This window comes from Hippocampus comes, unplaced genomic scaffold, assembly GCF_001891065.2.
Source record: "Hippocampus comes isolate QL1 unplaced genomic scaffold, H_comes_QL1_v1.1 scaffold87, whole genome shotgun sequence".
NCBI lineage: Eukaryota > Metazoa > Chordata > Actinopteri > Syngnathiformes > Syngnathidae > Hippocampus > Hippocampus comes.
In genome coordinates this window covers 269,045-286,450 of record NW_017805739.1, presented here as the reverse complement: position 1 = coordinate 286,450, position 17,406 = coordinate 269,045, and the positions used below count along the sequence as shown (strand labels likewise).

The 17,406-nt window shown below is 45.6% G+C and overlaps 1 protein-coding gene across 4 annotated transcripts; it reads right to left on the bottom strand.

Moving 5' to 3' along the window:
• Positions 1-1,008: 1,008 nt before the first annotated feature.
• Positions 1,009-17,104, bottom strand: ago4 (argonaute RISC component 4). 4 transcript variants are annotated; one of them, XM_019883257.1, is made up of 19 exons: positions 16,891-17,104; positions 12,450-12,621; positions 12,230-12,350; positions 11,865-12,046; positions 11,569-11,705; positions 10,801-10,935; positions 10,533-10,620; positions 10,255-10,402; positions 10,029-10,148; positions 9,724-9,885; positions 7,374-7,522; positions 7,038-7,222; positions 6,751-6,910; positions 6,463-6,634; positions 6,222-6,365; positions 5,337-5,471; positions 5,129-5,230; positions 4,777-4,976; positions 1,009-4,686 (listed from the first exon to the last, which is right to left on the bottom strand). In XM_019883257.1, exons 1-19 carry the CDS (start codon positions 16,907-16,909, stop codon positions 4,578-4,580), a joined length of 2,640 nt encoding a protein of 879 aa, XP_019738816.1. In that variant the 5' UTR covers positions 16,910-17,104; the 3' UTR covers positions 1,009-4,577. The 4 variants fall into 4 exon arrangements, with proteins under 4 accessions (XP_019738816.1, XP_019738818.1, XP_019738819.1 ...); XM_019883259.1 differs by having other exon boundaries at positions 9,757-9,885; XM_019883260.1 differs by having other exon boundaries at positions 7,374-7,507; positions 9,757-9,885.
• Between the last annotated feature and the right edge of the window lie 302 nt (positions 17,105-17,406).

Here is a 17,406-nt window from a genome sequence, read left to right as displayed (position 1 = left end):
TTTTCAATAAAAAATATCCACGTCGTCTTGTGAGCGATTCCCAAAAGAAAAGATCTTCGAGAAAGGTGAAAACACGCAGCGGGGACTCTTCATTCAACGTCGTCGCTGTGCAGATAACAAGCAATGTGGGCTCCGAGCCTTGATGAAGCCACTTCAGACTTCAGCTGCCGCTCGGCTTTACCCTTCCCCCCCTCCTTCCAACCGCCTCGAATGCTAACAGTGAAGATCTTCCATTCGACCTGCTATTTCAACACCGAATCCGACCCCTTTCGGACAAGTGTGACCTGCCGTCTTCAAATGTGGGGGGCGCAATACTGACCGTGTCCTCCATTCACATGGATGCAGTGGGTAGGGGGTGGGGGGGTCGAAGGGCAGGGGTGGGTAACAAAAGGAGGTAGAAATGGATGGATGGTGGGTGGATCGGTTGATAACAACATTGGGTCCTCCACAATGGGGATGTACGCGCAGTTTTACGTCATGGCGCGTTTCTTTTAAAAAGGAGCAGGTCCAAAAGTTGCTTTTTTTTTAACACCACAATGAAAGGATTAACAGTCATTTTGAAAATAGCAAAAAGCCATAAGTAAAAACGTTGGCCATTGTACCCTGAAAGAAAAAAAAAAAAAGGTTTGAGACCCTGCCGTGTGATTTCTACACGATTGTGATGGAATTGTTTTACGGGTAAAATACCCAACATAAAAAAGGCATTTTAAACTTTTTAAATCAATACTGTTCTTCTCCCCCACTTGCATTATGTACACCCAACCTCCATGTGCTCATGAATTAAATATGTCATGATGAAGATCTGTGTTTCGGGTTTCCTTCTGTCGCACAGCTCACCGAGGGAACAGTGGTCATGACAACAGGTTGGGACAGGGGGGGGGGGGGGGGGGGGGGGGGGTGTCAATGTGAGGTCTCCATTGTGAGATTTGTGGGCAGAAAACGCCCTCTAGTGACAAAATGGATGCACACAGAGGCCTGACAGAGCAAAAATGATCAGAAGACACAATGTTACGGGCATAAAATACCAATTTATTACTTTGCACATTAACACAAGAGTTCCCTGCAGGCTAAAAAAAAAAAAAATGTACTTGAGCATTTTGTAATAGCAATACCGTGTGAATGGCCCAATACGAGGGAGGGGGCTCTACAACATGCCCCAGCTCTGCTCAGAAAGTGTTGGACAGCTCCATCCATTGGATTGAAGAATTCCAATGCTTTCTATTGCTATTAGGGAACACTGACAAAATTGTAGAGTAGAGCTAAAATGACCCCCCCCAAAAAAAAAAAAATTTTAAAAAATACAAAGAACTCCATTAAAGATAAGTGATATAACAAAGTGATCATGGGAATTTGAACAGCTTCTCATGCTCTCTCCCCATTTGGGACAGAAATTTCATTTCTAATATGCGACTTGTTAGGGGGTGGGGGGTGTTGCCATGGAGACAGGAGACACCCCAAAAAAAGGCTCGGCCACAGGTACAAACCAGGAAGAAGACAATGTGGAGGCTCACGACTGTAACTAGGTAAAGAGGAGAAGGGGGTGCTCTTAAACTGGCCCGTATTTGAACAAAGTACCTCGTTTGAATTTGAACGTGGCCCAAAGAGCAGACCCCCCTCCCCCCACAACACGTCTCCGCCTTACAAAACAAAATTGACATTGTGTGGGAATCTTAAACAAAAAACAGATATTGCTAAACAGTTTCAACAAAGTGATCAACATTTACACCCAAAAAGATTGATTTTTTTTTTCTTTATCCTTATAAATATGATTCCAAAAACGTGTTTTTTTGTTTCCTTTTAAGTAGGAGAATAGTTTGGCATGCAGGCAAGCAAAAATCTAGTTAATGAAAAGGATCTAAAGTCTATAACTATATCACCAAATGCACATCCCCACTGATTGATACAAGCAAATGAAACGTGGTGGGGGAAAAAAAAATAAAATACAGGGACGACAGTAGACCAAAAACCACAATGGCAAGAACGACAGCTTTGTTTTTCCTGCATTTTAACCATCCAACTGGGCTATATTGCTTTTGTGCTGCCATTTTACAAACAGCACACGATGGTTAATCCGACTTTGCCTTCGGCGAAATATTCAATCGGCAAAAATGAATATTAAACCACAGCCCCCATTTGCCTTCAAGCGCCTCCTTTCACTTCAAGTTCCGGACAAGCCTCCCTCTCTCTCGGCTTGATGCCAACGCGCACGCCTTCAACAGGTAAGTGCTCAAACTCATTCCGAATAAACCTGCTGCTTTACGGGTGGTTTATTACAAAAGGGTTTTACCTCGAGCTGTACCCCCCTGATGAGGCGTGCGCGGCGACTGCCAGCCCGCACACTGTCGGCTTTCCAGAAGCAACGCTCGGAGGGCGCCGCTTGCGCAACTACCTAACGGCAAACAATGCTTTCAATGGGTGTCAAGGGGGTGTGCTCACGCTAAAGTCGATTCGTTCAATCCAGTGTTTAAAAAAAATAAAAAATAAATGCATGAGAAACTCACACCTTGTATAGCAAAGACTTTAAGAGTTAAAAGGGGTATACATCAAATACAGTCATTGAAACTATTTAATTAGGAAAAAAAAAAATCTCATTGCCTATTGCAAACCGCTTTAAAAACAACCCTCCCCCACCCCCAATCTAGCTCCACTACAAGTACGATCCCTGATTGTCTCCAGCCAACTGGTCAAAAACCGGCACACAGTGACACACAGAGGCAGATCTGTTTCATCACTACGGAGTGCTACACAAAAGCCCCAAATTGCCACAAAGCTTCAAGCTGTCCTTGGACCAACAAAGGAAGCATGAGTTTATCCATCCCAGGGGGGGAGTTGGGGGGCACATCTCCTCGCCATTAGCCGGGATGCTACAACAAAATTCCAACCGCCCTTGACCTGCAGCCCCTGAACTACTTGGAAAAAGATTCACCGCAACTGACTTAAAAAAAATGTTTTAAAAAAAGTCAAAAATCACAACAATTACAACACCGACAACCACGACAACGTCATCAACGGTAGCACTAAATTCTAAACAGTTGGGTTTTTTTAAAAGATAACCACAAAAACATCCTTATATTAAATTTTTTTTACAAATCTGATTTATTGATTCGTATGTATAAATGCATAAAGGTAATAGAGATCGAGAGTGTCCTCTGTTACTTGCCTAGCGTCCCGGGTCAGTGCAATGAATTGGCCGTCATTTGGAAATGAGACCTCAATAGATAACAAAAAAATATATATACGACTGATTTCTGGCGCTAAAAATTACCACTAAAAGATATTAAAAAAAATATTCCAGCAGTCTCATCATAAAGTCTTTCAGATAATCAGGTCCAAAGAAAAATCCAATTCGTCACACCGCTAATACGACCACTGTGCTGCCGTTTGGGTTTTTTTTTTGTCGCCAAACAGGTCCCGACCTCTGACATCACTGTCCCTCAGATGAAATGTCACGCACAACTGGAAATCAATCGTCGCGCGTGTGCAAATCCCGCTCGTCGTCGTCAAGGTGTTACCCGATGTGAATCAATACGTGACCCAGGACTGCTAGAAATCCCCCCACGACGCCTCAAACGAGGCCTGCTGAAGTCATTTCTCTCAAAGCTGCTCTAGAGATGTAAATATACTTTTTATATGTACTGTACGCGTGAATAGAAAAAAAACAACAACAAATCTGAGGCATATACAGCAGTTATCTCCTCAATTTCCCTTTACAATTCAGTGGCCTGCCATGAAAAACATGTGGACACGCAAACGCACACGCACTCAAACCGACAGCACAACGTATTTACAGAGACGCGCACGCATACACCGGCTACTCGTTCGCAAGGATGGGAGGAAAGTAGGAATGGGTATGGACACCCAGGTCACCTCGTTTGTAAAAGACTCACGGAGGAAAAAAGTTAAAACACTCATAAAAAGGAAAAAATATATATCATATATGTATATATATACTCATTCTCAAAAGGTCAAACCCCCCTCCATCTCCTTATTTGGAGTTCCCTCCCGACCACCCAATAAAACCCAAGACCTTGTGACAGATTTTGCCCTGGTGGGCTTTGAGGTAAAAGTAGATCAGAGTCCTGCTTAGCTGGGAGAGCGAAAGAGCTTCGTCGACGCAAGTGGTGCCGAAACACTCCGTAGCTCAGTGTATCTTAAAAATACGAGTGCAGACATTCAGATTCAGAAAATAAAATAAAATCAAACACAAAATAATGGCTCAATTAGTAGTAGTATGTATGTGTGTGTCTGTTTTTTTTTTTTGTTATTTTCCTGTCATTTTCCTCTGCGCATTGGAAACCCCTGCGGGTTTGCAGTGCTGAATTGCTGGTTCGGACGGCGACTTGACTCGGGGGAACACTGGACTGAGCCTCGTTTCATTCGAAAGCTAGTGGACACAGAATCCCGTCCAAAAAAAATGTCGCTCCGGTGCACATTGAGGGGAAATGGAAAAGTGACTGTGATGAGAGGGGACGAGACGACGGGGAAAAGACGAGCGGTGAACGGATTTGAAAAATAATAATGAAAAATACAGACGGGAGTGGAAGTCCAAGTGTGGACGGGCGGATCGGCTCCCAAGTTCAGGCGAAGTACATGGTGTGTTGGGTGTCATAGTGGATCTGAACCGCCTTGGCCAAAGCTTGGGGGTCACGGCCGTTACTCTGGCCTGACACATGGCTACCCTCAGCACTGCAAGACCATAAAAAAAATAAAAAAAAAAGAGATAAATGTTAGTCTCGCGACACCAACGAACAATTTCCAACGTTTTTGCAAGCTCACCTGTCATGGTCTTTGTCCACCAAATGGTATCGGGCGCGGAAAGCCACCAGCCTGGCGTAGTAGGCGGGCGCCGGGATGGAGACGGAGCGCGTGCAGCGGACGTACGTGTGGCAGAGCTGGTAGGTGAGGAGCTGCAGCTCATCGGCCGTGAAACAGTTGTCGTCCCACAGGACGTGGTAGTGGGACGGACGGCTGGTACCCTGATGCGGCAAATGGATTTGACAGTGGTACCTTGACTCAGAGTTGACATCACGTCATCATCCATGAACACAAGTAGCACTGTATCGTATGAACTCAGAATGGAATTGCGCTATAAATTAGTTTTTTTTGGATTTACAGTCGATTGCCTCACCTGAATTCCAGCGTGGCTGCACAGATAGAAATCAAACTCCGACGGATGTGTAATGGTGCTGTCCACTGTGGTGCCAGCTGGCACGTTACCACTCTTCCCAACCTAAAAGTGACACACGGAAAGAACAACTGTTTATCGTGTAGTTTTACATCATAGAATGAATGTTCGACATTTAAAAAAAAAAAAAAAAAATGCAAACACTTCTGACCCTCTCAGCTTTGTCAGAGCAGAAAAGACGCGTGTGGTGGCGTTTCTGCACCACAATGTAGGTAATGCCGGGCCGATAATCCTCCTCCAGACTGATGCACGCCTTCCTGATAGCTATCAACTCCGGCCATGCTACCTGAAAACATTAATTAAAAAAAAAAAAAAAAAAGGTGTAAACAGCTGTTCATAAAAAATTTAAAAAATTGTTAGTAGCAGTGTTAATCATCAAACAATATTTCCCATACACTGTATTTCAATATACAGTTTCCTATGGGAACATTTTTTTTTTATCATGGGGAATTACAATAGGTTCTATAATAACCTGGGAGTTTGTCTTTTTTTTTTTAAATCATAACTAGTCATTCTAAAAATGGCAAAATTGTAGCCGTTCACCAAATTTCCAGAAATTGATCAGCCTGTGGGAAACATTTCCAGGTGTGAGCATCGGTTAGGGGTGGCCGAACTACAGCCTGATGCAAGATCCTGCAAAAAAGGTTCGGACGACTGCAGAGGCACTCGCAATCCCTGCAGAAACTTTTTATCAACTTGTCTTTTATACAATGCATGGGCTGAAAGATTTTTTTTTTTAAACAAATCCTTTTTCTTTTCACATACGCGTGACGCACTCCCCGAAGTTTTCTTGAAATGTTTTCATTCCACAAGGCAATCAAAGCAACTATTTCACTCAGCAGAAAATGATTTGTGTGATTTGCTTTGTAATCTTCGGTCATTTCCCTTTTAAATGCCGCAGGTGTAGCTGATAAATAAACCAGTTTGAGACTCATATAGCAGTGATCTAAAAACAGTCAAAAGGAAAGCATATTTTCTGCACTCCTCCACGCATAATTAGGAACACGACAGACTGAAGATGTGCGCAATGCGGAACCTGTTTCATCTGGCCTTCAGACACACCGCCCCGGTAGTAGATGATACGAGTGGGCTTGAAGCGCGTGGACTTGTAAAACTGGATCAGGAGCTCCCGCACCATGTTGGTAAGATCTTGGATGACCTCCTGACTGAAGAGCTGCTCCTGAAGAGACCAGAAAGTCTTGTCGTTTCCAAAGACAGGGTGACATTGCTTCTGGGGTTTAAAAAAAAAAAAAAAAAAAAAAAAAACGCTTACAAACCTGGGACATGTCTTGACGGGACGTCTGGACTCTGACTGTAGCGCAGTAACGGCTGGGGGGGCCATCCATGCTGCCCACCACCGCCGCAATCGACGGCTTCTTCCCATCACCCGCTGGAGGGTGAGTGACATCCGCACCCAGGAAGATGACGGGCTGCTGGAACACGGACGGCCTGAAAAAGTCAAAACACACCCCCCCAAAAAAAAAAGTCACGGATGAGCAAACAATTCTTTTCATATTTGCATGAAACCAAACCAAGACAATAAAACAAAGAAAGGCTTCTGAGACCTCTGGTGCGGCACGAGGACGTTGTTGATGCCTCCCAGCTTGGCATTGATCTTGAGGCAGAGGTTCGAGAGAGTTTGTGGGGACGTCTTGACCACATTCTTCACCTGAACACACTGGGTGGCCATGCCGAGGAGGGTGTCTCCCACCCGCTTCACCTCAGCTGCGGAGAAGAACCCACAGGTGACCAAATTGCCAAAGCAAAAATTTTTCAGCCTCATCTAGTTTTACCTCATGCAATGGGGCAAAATAATAAATAAATAAATAAATTTGATAAATGGTGCGCTTACCGTAGACGGGCGTTTTGCCCGGCAGGATGACAACAATTAGCTGCAGACCCACATAGGACATCTTGAGGTGCTTGAACATGGGCTCCACACTGTCCGCTCCTTGCGCGTATTTACAGAAACACGGCTGGCCCTGAATGGGCATCCCGGCATCCTTTGAGATCTTACGCAATTGGTCGGTGAAGCTCCTACCAAAATGAAGCCGGGCTCATTAGCGATCAGCAGAAGACAGCCGAGGCTCTCCATCAAGCGCCAACAGCGTCGCCCGGACTAAGCGTGCCTTCAAGCGCACTAAAAGCTGAGCAAGCGGCGTTTGATTTGATACAGTCTGGCACTCACTTCAGCAGGTCCTCTCTGCACTGTTTCTGTGGCGCGAAGCAGGCCACGGCCCAGACCTTGATCTCGATGCCGGCGTAGAACTGCTTGCCCCTCATGTCCCACACGCCCTGATTGGGCGTGGCCACCGTTTTATTCTGCGGAGAGAGTCCCTACCCTCTTAGTCAACCCCCCGGTTGGACGAGCCGATACACGAGGTTGCTTGCATGAAGAACAGAGCGCGCTTTGTTTTGTCTTCCAATCAAATCCAGTCGCATTGTGGGATGACTTGCACACAGAATATCTTCACTAAGGTTGTAAATCCAAAAAGCTTTCTACTTGGTTAACAAGCTTTACCAAAGTCTGTTAAGAGCCTCGTAGGCCCCTGAGCAAATCACCCAAGTTATTAATCGTGGCCATTTGGCGGCAGCATTGGCGAAGCATTTCTGTAATTCTGAAAGAAATACCCGAATACAGACTTGGATTGAAAGTTTTAAAGGACACATGTGGTATCAGTCAAGGATTATGTCGAAATGAAATCATGGAGTATGTTACAAATGAGCCTTTCCTAGATCAAGTGTGTATCCAGTGACTTTAGGCAGTATTGTTTAGGCAGACAATTGAAACAAAACAGCATACATTTTTAAATGAAAATCGATACTATTCATTCATAGCAATGAGAAATTTAAAAAAGGCTTTGACAAGTCCACATTTAAAGGTATTCACTGGAAGCCGATTAGACTTGCTGTCCCAGGTGGCAAACGGCCAAGCGTTCAACTGAGAGCGGAAGAAAAGAACGCCGGCAGGGGTTGAGAACTTCAATCAAACAATTTGAATGACTGCAAATCAAGCGCAAAATAAAAAATGGGGAAATCCTCCCGAACGCTAATAGAGAAATCAGGATTACATTTCGTGTCAGCAGAATGTCAGTTTTATTTCCTGAATGAAAGCCAAATTGACCCTCAAGTGGCTTAAAAAAAAAAAAAAAAGATTTTACTGCTGGCCACGTGCTGGGTGATAACAAGTCTCATTGACATCCCTGTGGCAACGCATTCATCTCACACCCACTTCCTCGCAATCCCTGAATCCCCATTCAGCCTCTCTCACCAAAGAGGAGCATAGTGCTGGGTTAAGTTGACAGGCTCGAGTGTTCAAATATGGATGCAAACATCTCAGCATTTCCACATGGATCAGCACGAGAACATTGACAGCCATTTTTTGTTTCAAGCACGCGATTTAACGACCTCTCTCTAGATGCGGGCCGGATGGCTGAATTGAGATTCGGTGGGTGAATCAGCAGTCTTTTCGTGATTAGACCAAAGCCACCCATATCATAACCCCCCCCCCCCGCCCCATACACGTTAAGAAATTAAACTTTGTGTACATATTAACATCTTTACTGTCTATTAAATCTGTTATTTGCGCAACAGCTTGGTCCTCAATGTGGGACTAATAAAAGGTCATCTTCTGCGTTTACAAATAACATACCATAGCTCCACAATTAGCGCTGTATTAAAACAATACCATTTAATGCATCATATAATAAAGTTAATTAACGTGGAATGCAATTGAGCACATTGGCGCACCCTCGCCAACTGTTAGTTTCTCGCATGGCGCCTTTGGAAAACTAACTCCTGGTAGCAAGGATCTGCACACTGAGACTGCTGAGTTGCACCACAGGATTCCCCCACGCAGGGCTAGTTCCAGGTCTTGCAGGGCAACTTTATTTAATCGCTGCACTCGTTACCGCATTTTCCGCACGATAAAGCGCACCTTCAATAAATGGCCTATTTCCAAACTGTTTGCATATACAGCATATTTGACAATAAAGTTGTGTCCAATCCAAAAAGCCAATCCAAAAATATAGGGCGCACCGCATTTTAAGGTGCAGAGAACAAAAGCCATAATAGTGGCTGCGGTTGCGCTATGCATCCACTAGATGGAGCTACGCCAAATATAGCTTTATTTATGTTGAGCTTTCACAACTGGCCACAGCTGCAACAAAGCGCTTGAAAGAGCTTTGAAGATACTACGCCCAAGAAATCAGAATATCCATCTATTTAGAAGGCACATCGGTTTATAAGGCGCACAGTCGATTTTTGAGAAAATGGAATGCTTTCAGGTAGGCCTGACAGTGCGGGAAATACGGGAGTTTTTTAAGGTGATGTTAGGCCTTTGATAGAGCCATGTGTGTTTATTTTGATTCAGCACGAATAAGGTGAGCATGAATATCGGTAACTCAATACGTTAACTAGTCCTGCAAACCTGGAAAGAAAAGCCCATCGTCCAAACATTCGCACTGACGTAACGGCAACCCAGTTCATTCATCATTTGGCTCGTCTCCCCAAAAGTGTCGCCCCGTCCCGATACTCACCCTGCCACAGTCCCTCCCTGTGTCTGTACTCACCCGGCCCCCATACTGTAGCATGGGCGCTGGGAGCACTCGTCCGGTCACCTCGGTCATGTCATTGTGCACCACAATGCCAAATTCCTTCAGGTACGGGTCCGGGCCCCCGACCATGCTGTTGCTTTTGACCTGGGCGGCGTGAAGAGAAGGAGAGGATAAAGAGGCGGGGGGGAATATACGGTAATGTGGTTACTTTGTGTTCGATGCGCACGCAAAACATTTGACAGAATCCCCCCGCAGATCCAGTGGCAATTCCAAGAATCTTTACTCACCAGTCTGCTGATCTCTTCTTGTCGGTCAGGGGCGGAGCGTGCGGTCGCTTTGATCATGGTGGACGTCTGGTTGTCTGTCAGTTTTTTTATACAGCGTTGTCCAGCTACGATGTTACAGACCTACATTGCAAGCACCCATACAAAAAAAAAAAGTGAGCACTCATTCAGAGGAATTTTTTTTTTCATTTAAATGATGTTTAAAGTGTATAAAGGAACTCTTCCTCACCTCCAACGGCAGATAAGTGTGCTTCTGTTCCTGCCCGACTTGCAGACAGGGTAAATGTGGATACTTGAGCTGCAGATTGTACTTCTGCTTGAAATACTGAGCGACGGTGCACTCCATTGCCTGGCCGTTCTCAAGCTGTAAGGGGAACCTATCCAGAAAAGGACAACGCGGATCAACGGCAAACAAACAACACAGTCCAATTCGTCTTCATGCAAATTCCCAAAACAAAACTGCTTGAGATTGGAAGTTCGAGGTGACGATATCTGGAGGTCATTTACGTTTGGTGGCTGGCTGGCCGGCGCGTAACATTGCACACGCGATACTTCCTCTTCATCTGACCGCAGTGTGTGACCTCCACTTTCAAGCCTGTTCAAACAAGAAAACAGCGCGACGGCAAAGCAAAGGAGCAGGATTCAATTTCCGCAAACTTTCCAGTGTGCCAGTTGGAAATACAATAAAATCTTAACCGGCGAGGATGTAATGTTACATGTGTGCATCTTGCAAAGGTGAAAGCCTTTCACATGACACTATTTAGCCAACGCTCACCTCTTATTTCCTTGGTAAATTTGACACGCTGCGAATCCGTCAGGGGTTTGGTCTGTTCATTGATGTTCTGTATATCCAAAACTTCGCACATGAATTCAATCACGGGCTGAGCACGGTAGAAAGCAGTGGCCGACACTGGGAGGATAAGAGAGATGCCACATCCAAGAGTACCCATTCATTAGTAGCACATCACAAGCAGAACAATTTCGTGCATGAAATCATCGCAGGGGTGCGAGGATGGGATCGAGTGGAACAGGCAAAAAGAGGAAAGCATGATGTTTATGATGTACAGATGCTTTTTTTTTTGGAGGCTTCGAACAGATTGCAGTCAGGCTGAAGGTCCTATTTCAAAAACAATATTTGGGTCGAAATAGTGCATCGGACTTTCCGTAATGGAACCGCCACAAATCTTGTGCACATATCAGGCCGATCCTCATAACAATAGACCAAGAGCAAAAAGACTATCGAGCTGGAGTTACCCGGGAGGTTGCTGGAGTACAACAAGCAACTTTTCGGAAGTGCGAAGGTACAATAATTGTTCACCTAAACGTGAAGCTTCGGTCAAGCTACACTTGGGACTTTTAATTTAATTAAACTGCATTTGTGGGAGGTGTTGAAAAGACGATGTAACACATGATTAAAGAAACTACGTTTTTGCAGAAAAAAAAAACACAATCACCCTAATGAGACATTTAGAAGATTTCCCTTTTTCACAGTAATTGTATTGTGAAATCTGAAGTCAGCCACAGAGTTGCGGCACAGGCTTACCATCGATGTTGAGCATCATGTTCCACATAGCGGGACGGACGGACTGGTGGAAACCAAACCACACTTCCCTGCCTCCGCCCAAAGGATGGTAGTAGCCCTCGGGAGGAGAAAAAAACGAGCGGCCCACTGGAGTGTATCTGTGGAAAGAGACACCCAAAATAAAAGAATTGCAGACAAAAAAAAAAAAAATCCGTTGCATAGTGTGGAATCCAGCTGAAGACTCCTAAACAGTGAAATGCCATCAGAAGTGAAATGTACTGAATGACGTGTTGTAAACAGATAAAATAAATGAAGACCTCATGGAAGGGAGATGCCGCGTGATGACATCCAGAGCCTGAACCGAGTCCTCCGGGACTTCGTTCAGGTGACCGGACAAGGCTTCAAGGAGCATCTGAAGACTGACCACGGACACCCACTGCAGGGACACCTTGAAAGTTTGATCTTTCCCTTCGCCCGGTAGGGTCACCTCCAGATCCACCTAATCGTGACGGAGAAACTTTAAATCACAGAGCAAGGTGATGGGTGACAACAGCAAGACAAGTAATAACTGCCAAAAGGGCAGAGAGGAGGATTAAGAACTCGAGAGTGGTGCCTTATGAGTGCCCCGTTGACTGTGTTTAAACCATTCTGAGTAAAAGGGGAGCTCATTTGAGAAACTAACCCTGTCTCTTCCGATTGGCAGTGGATGTGCTGTGTACATATTCCTCTTCCCGTCATAGCCAGGCTGTCGATCTCCAAAAATTTGCATCTTGAAGTGCCGCACCATCGTGTCCACCACCTCTCTGGAAGGCAAGAAAATGGGTGTAAAAATTACACTGGAAAAATCATAACACATTCTTAAGAAGGGGGGGGGGGGCGGATCCAAATGTATGCAAAGCTACCTGTTGACCCTCCGCGGCCGCTTCTCAGGCTTGATGTCAATATCATAGTGATAGACATCAATCTTGGGAATCTGCACTTGGAAGTGGTTGGCCAGGAGACGGATGGGTTTCCCCACCGTGCCGAGGCCGGGGCGCCGCGGAGGCTGGAACAGAGCGGTAGGGGCAGGCGGGCCTGGAGACAGGAAGGAACAGCCATTATGGGAAAGCACATTGACGCACACTGCCCAGGACATAAGAACGATTGCAGTGCAGATTCTTGGGGGGGGATTAAAATAAGTCATACATTTTTAATCAAGATGCCAAACTTCAACTGTCTCAAAGCCAGGCTTGTTCACCATTTCATCAGGGTGGCCTGCGCTGAAATAGGCACACGCGCACGCACACAGAGGCACGGTGCAAAAGTGCCGCAATTGATCCAGAACTGCGCCCCCCTTGACCATGTGGGTCAAAGAGGGGCCGGCGAAACAATGCCCTCCAATTATCAGTCAGCCCACCCCCAGATCCACCCAGACATACGAGGGCACCCACCTCAAACACCGAGACAAAGCCGAGGCTTCTCTCAGACAGACAGCAGCAATGCCATATGGAGGGGTGGTGTGCAGAGTCTGGGATTACCGTTACATTTTGTACAAGCCGCAGATATCTTTTTTTTTTCACTCCCAGTCCAACTTAGTATGATTTACTCAGCTTTTAGTCACATTCAGCACGTCATCTATGTGAAAAGAAGCCAACGATGTGCCGTATCGCAGCTCCCTCCTCCACACACCGAGTCATCTCCCTCACATCGACGCTGATTTCCAGCCAAATGGGGAGATGAACGCATCGTAATAGTAGTTCTGCCTAAACATGATCACTATGTTTATCTTCACTTTGAATTCATTGGACACGCATGACCACGCAGACGTTCAGTGTCATCAGCTTTGGTGGTAGGAAGGGCAAAGGGTGGGGGGGGGGGGGGGGGGGGGGGGGGGGGCTGCTTAATGCTTTTTTTCAACTGCCAGCCTAATGTGGGGGTCCCGCTGAACTCCATGGAGCCGCACGCTCCAGTTAACAAGTGAGGCGCGAGAGCACAGACAATCAGGACCCCATTGCCTCCCCCAAAACACAGTCGCCTGTATGACCCGATCAAGAGCGGGCCCCCAAATGACGCACTCCTCCAGCATAGTAGCGGTAGTTTGATTGCTGCCTTGCTATTGTTACCTTTGTGTGACTGTCTGCGCGTGACTCATCCTTCTTGACAATGCGCGGTGCCTTTCTTTCCCGACGTGGCCTTGGTCGAGCTGCGACACAGTCTTGTCGTAACATGCGAGTTTAAGTAAGCTCGGCACTCTACTACAAATGCGCCGCACACATCCACATATTCCAAATTTTGCCGGGGTATAAAAACTTCGAAGCCTCAGTGTGCATTAGACATCTTCATTTACTTGAAGCATAAAAAGAATAAGAGCTTCAATCGATCTATAGCTTCCTCTGCTGGTACTTGAAAAACCCAGCTAAGGCTCATCACAAAATATGACCCCAATAACTAGTCGACATCTTTTTTTTTTAGTACTCCAACCTAAGCGACTCCCTATTTAGAATGAAAGTGAAACCCACTTTTCCTGAACACAGTCAATTCGGCAATTTTTCTGCTGATTATGTAGTCAGTGTGCGTCACTCAGCTTGCATTTAAATGGCCACCTAATGTCCAAAGACCACCGGGGAGAAAAAAAAAAAAAAAAGCTACTTTACCGGTAAGTGGCACATTTCTGCTCTGAATCTGGCTTCCATCGCCATCATGGGGAGTGTAGGCGGAATGGCGAGAGCCATGTAAACACGCCGACATTCCGTAGTCCGCTAATGGATTCAACAAATGACAACGGCGATTGAAAGGTGTGCATTTTACTGTCACTAAATACAGCTTCCTATTAATTTGGGAACCTGCACGATACGAGCCGTTTTCCACTTGCATGCCACTGAACTGCACCCAACAGCACTGTTTGGTGGTAATGGGACTAAAAAAAAATTTTGTAACACTTCTGACCCTCCCCCTGCATTTACATGTGCAGTGATGAAGGCACAAATGTATTATGTTCATGTTGATGTGTCCCTGGTAACCACAGCGTGATGAAGCAGTTGGAGAGCCGAGCCTCTACTGAGCATGATGATGATCGGACCAGGTGATGACTCAGAGACTGAAGCGATCTAAGCAGCCAGGGCACTGATACCCACAACTGCAAATACCTGGATTAAGGAATTTCAGTTCATGAGATCCAACAACAACAAAAAAGCAGTAGCCAAGTGCTGCTGCCCTTACACTGACAACATGTTGAAATGTTGTATTTTCATTGCAAATGAAGCCATGACATTTGGAGATGCATTAAACTTCATTGCATGGGGAGGCTTTTAAAGAGCGAGCCAAAAACAGCATATCACTGCAAATCGTCACACCAAAACAGTTAAGATATAAATGTGATATTATTTCGTGGGGCTCGAAAGCACAGCATGAAGCGCCTCTGTCACCGAAATGCACAGGTGCTGTCAGTGCAGGGGTGTTAAATCATTACGTGCAGTGCCTGTCAGAATATTTTGACTTTCTCCTTTATTCTCTCCTCCCATTACGGCAAACTGCTTCTTCCTTGACCGCCGAACCAAATTTTGGTGGTTTGATAATAAGTAATACAGAACAGCATACTGTATGTGGAGCCTCAAAACCCATTAGAGCAGTGGTTCTTAACCTGGGTTCGATCGAACCCTAGGGGTTCGGTCAATCGGTCTGAGGGGTTCGACGGAGACACACCCGACTCAAGATGTCAATTAGGTATGACACGCCCGCTTGGCAATCGCTGGCTGTAGATGATCGCATTAAATTGCTTGTCCAATCAGTGCTGTGGGAAAATTTAGTTCGCTCAGTCATGAGAGTATGTCATACAATTTTTCAAAAAAAAACCTACACTTATGCCATGTAATTTTATTCAATTTTTTTCTGTTTTTAATAAATGTTTTTTTTAATGTCTTAAAAATATATATATATATATATATATTCCCCCCCCCACAAATGAAGGGTTCGGTGAACGTGCATATGAACTGGTTGGGTTCGGTACCTCTAAAGAAGTTAAGAACCACTGCATTAGAGGGTTGCAGGTGTTCTCGTTGCAGCACGCCTGGAGATGCGCGGTGCTCATTTGCTTGGCGTGCGGGTTGCCTACGCTCATTTTATTGTGCTATGGTCCACTTCATTTGCATTCTGCTGCAAGTTTTCTGAAATTGTCACAGTGCATTATCTGGTTTGATTACAATTTTGTGAAAATCTGAATAGTCGAGGTAAACAAACATGATAAAGCTTCGATGGTGTGCGTGTGAATACACACACCTGTGGATACTTGTCCAATTGACTTTTTTTTCCTCCGCATTCCCTTGGACATTCCACCAAACTAGGATCTGTTAATACATTTCCAATTTCGACTGCCCACAAAAAAAGCACACCAATGCATTACGGGCATGCCTCTCTTTGCGTGCTAATACATTTTAGAATTATGTTGATCTGCTCTCAACAAAGCAGTCTATTACAAACAAGAGGAAGGATGTGTTTATGTTACAAAAAAAAAAAAAGTGGGGGGGAGAATATTTGCAGCTTGCAATTGTTAACGCCGAGTGTTAAGGTGCACGCTTCCTTGCAATAACTGCACAGCCGGGAAGTGGCTTTGTTATCATATAGCAGATGAGTAACATGGAGCATGCCTGCAGCCTTGTGATGGTGAAAAGCGCCATCCATCCAGCCCCGCTGTGTCTTCACATGCGCATGGCAGCTGGCCAGGCAGAGGAGCCCGACGCAATAACACGGCCGCTAAAATCTCTTGTTGAATCGCCAGCGAGTTGTTAAACGTCTTAGTTTACCTGGGCAATCTTTGCGTTTTTTTCCTCTTTTTTTGTTGGTGACGGATCTCGAACGAAGGCAGCCCCGGAAAGCAAAGCACGCTGTCCCGATGGCTCAAAAATAAAACGGCTCGAGAGTAAGGGTGGGAAAAAAATATGTGACACGATTGACTGAACGTCAGCCAGACGGCCTGTTGTCACTGTCCAAAAACATCGTGGTGTTAATCGAAATGAAGAAACGTGTGAACACACGACGACGCGGAAGGAAGGAAGGAGGTCCTAGTTAAATCCCCACTCAACACAATACAGGCTCCGACACGACGAGACGTGCGTGCCTCACATAAATAAAACCACACGGGCATGGCCGCAGAACACACACAATACACACGTATTCGACGTTCGAACACCCCACGTCGATAATGTCACGCAGAGAGACACGCGGGGTGGGTCTGTGTTTGTTTTCCGTCAGTGCTTCGAGGCCTCACTGCAGCCGCGGCCCCCAGTGAAGCCGCACACCTGAGCCCGCGAGTCGCAAGCGCGGATCTCTCCGCGTAATAGCTCGCCTCTCATTTGTCTCATTTCTTACCGGGTCCGAGCGCTTCCATTGCCGAGGCCTCTCTCTCCGACTCTGTCCCGGCCTGGCGGCTCCGTACCGACGCTGAAATTGGGGGCGGTATCGCGAAGCTTAAAGTGGCTAATTTAAGAAAAAAATGGAATAAAAGACAGCGAAGAGTGCTGTTGACTGGGCTGGCTGACCCCAACTACTGATACTGCCGCTTCTGGCGTTGGGGATTTGTAACTGCGCATGCGCGAGTGGGAAGCCCTCAATCGTAATGTGCGCATGCGCGAGTTCATCAGGTGCTCATCAAACTTTAATGACGGCTGATAACGCTAACACATAATCGACAATTAGTCGTTTAAATGTTATCATATGTTTAGCTTCATAAATCCTAATATAAAATGAAGATTATCTTAACAGCTGGATTTAATTCTTATCCATTTTACAGTCAAAATCAGATTTATCTTTTCAGCCAAATATGTTAAAACAGGGTGCTGTGCTATCATTGTATGAGTTATTAAACTTTGTAACTCCCTTTGTTGT

Coding starts and splice junctions, on each gene's coding strand:
- ago4 (XM_019883257.1), bottom strand. Junction 5,231..5,336: donor GCTCTGACAAAGCTGAGAGG/GTCAGAAGTGTT, acceptor TGTCACTTTTAG/GTTGGGAAGAGTGGTAACGT. Junction 4,977..5,128: donor GCAGCCACGCTGGAATTCAG/GTGAGGCAATCG, acceptor TTGCCGCATCAG/GGTACCAGCCGTCCGTCCCA.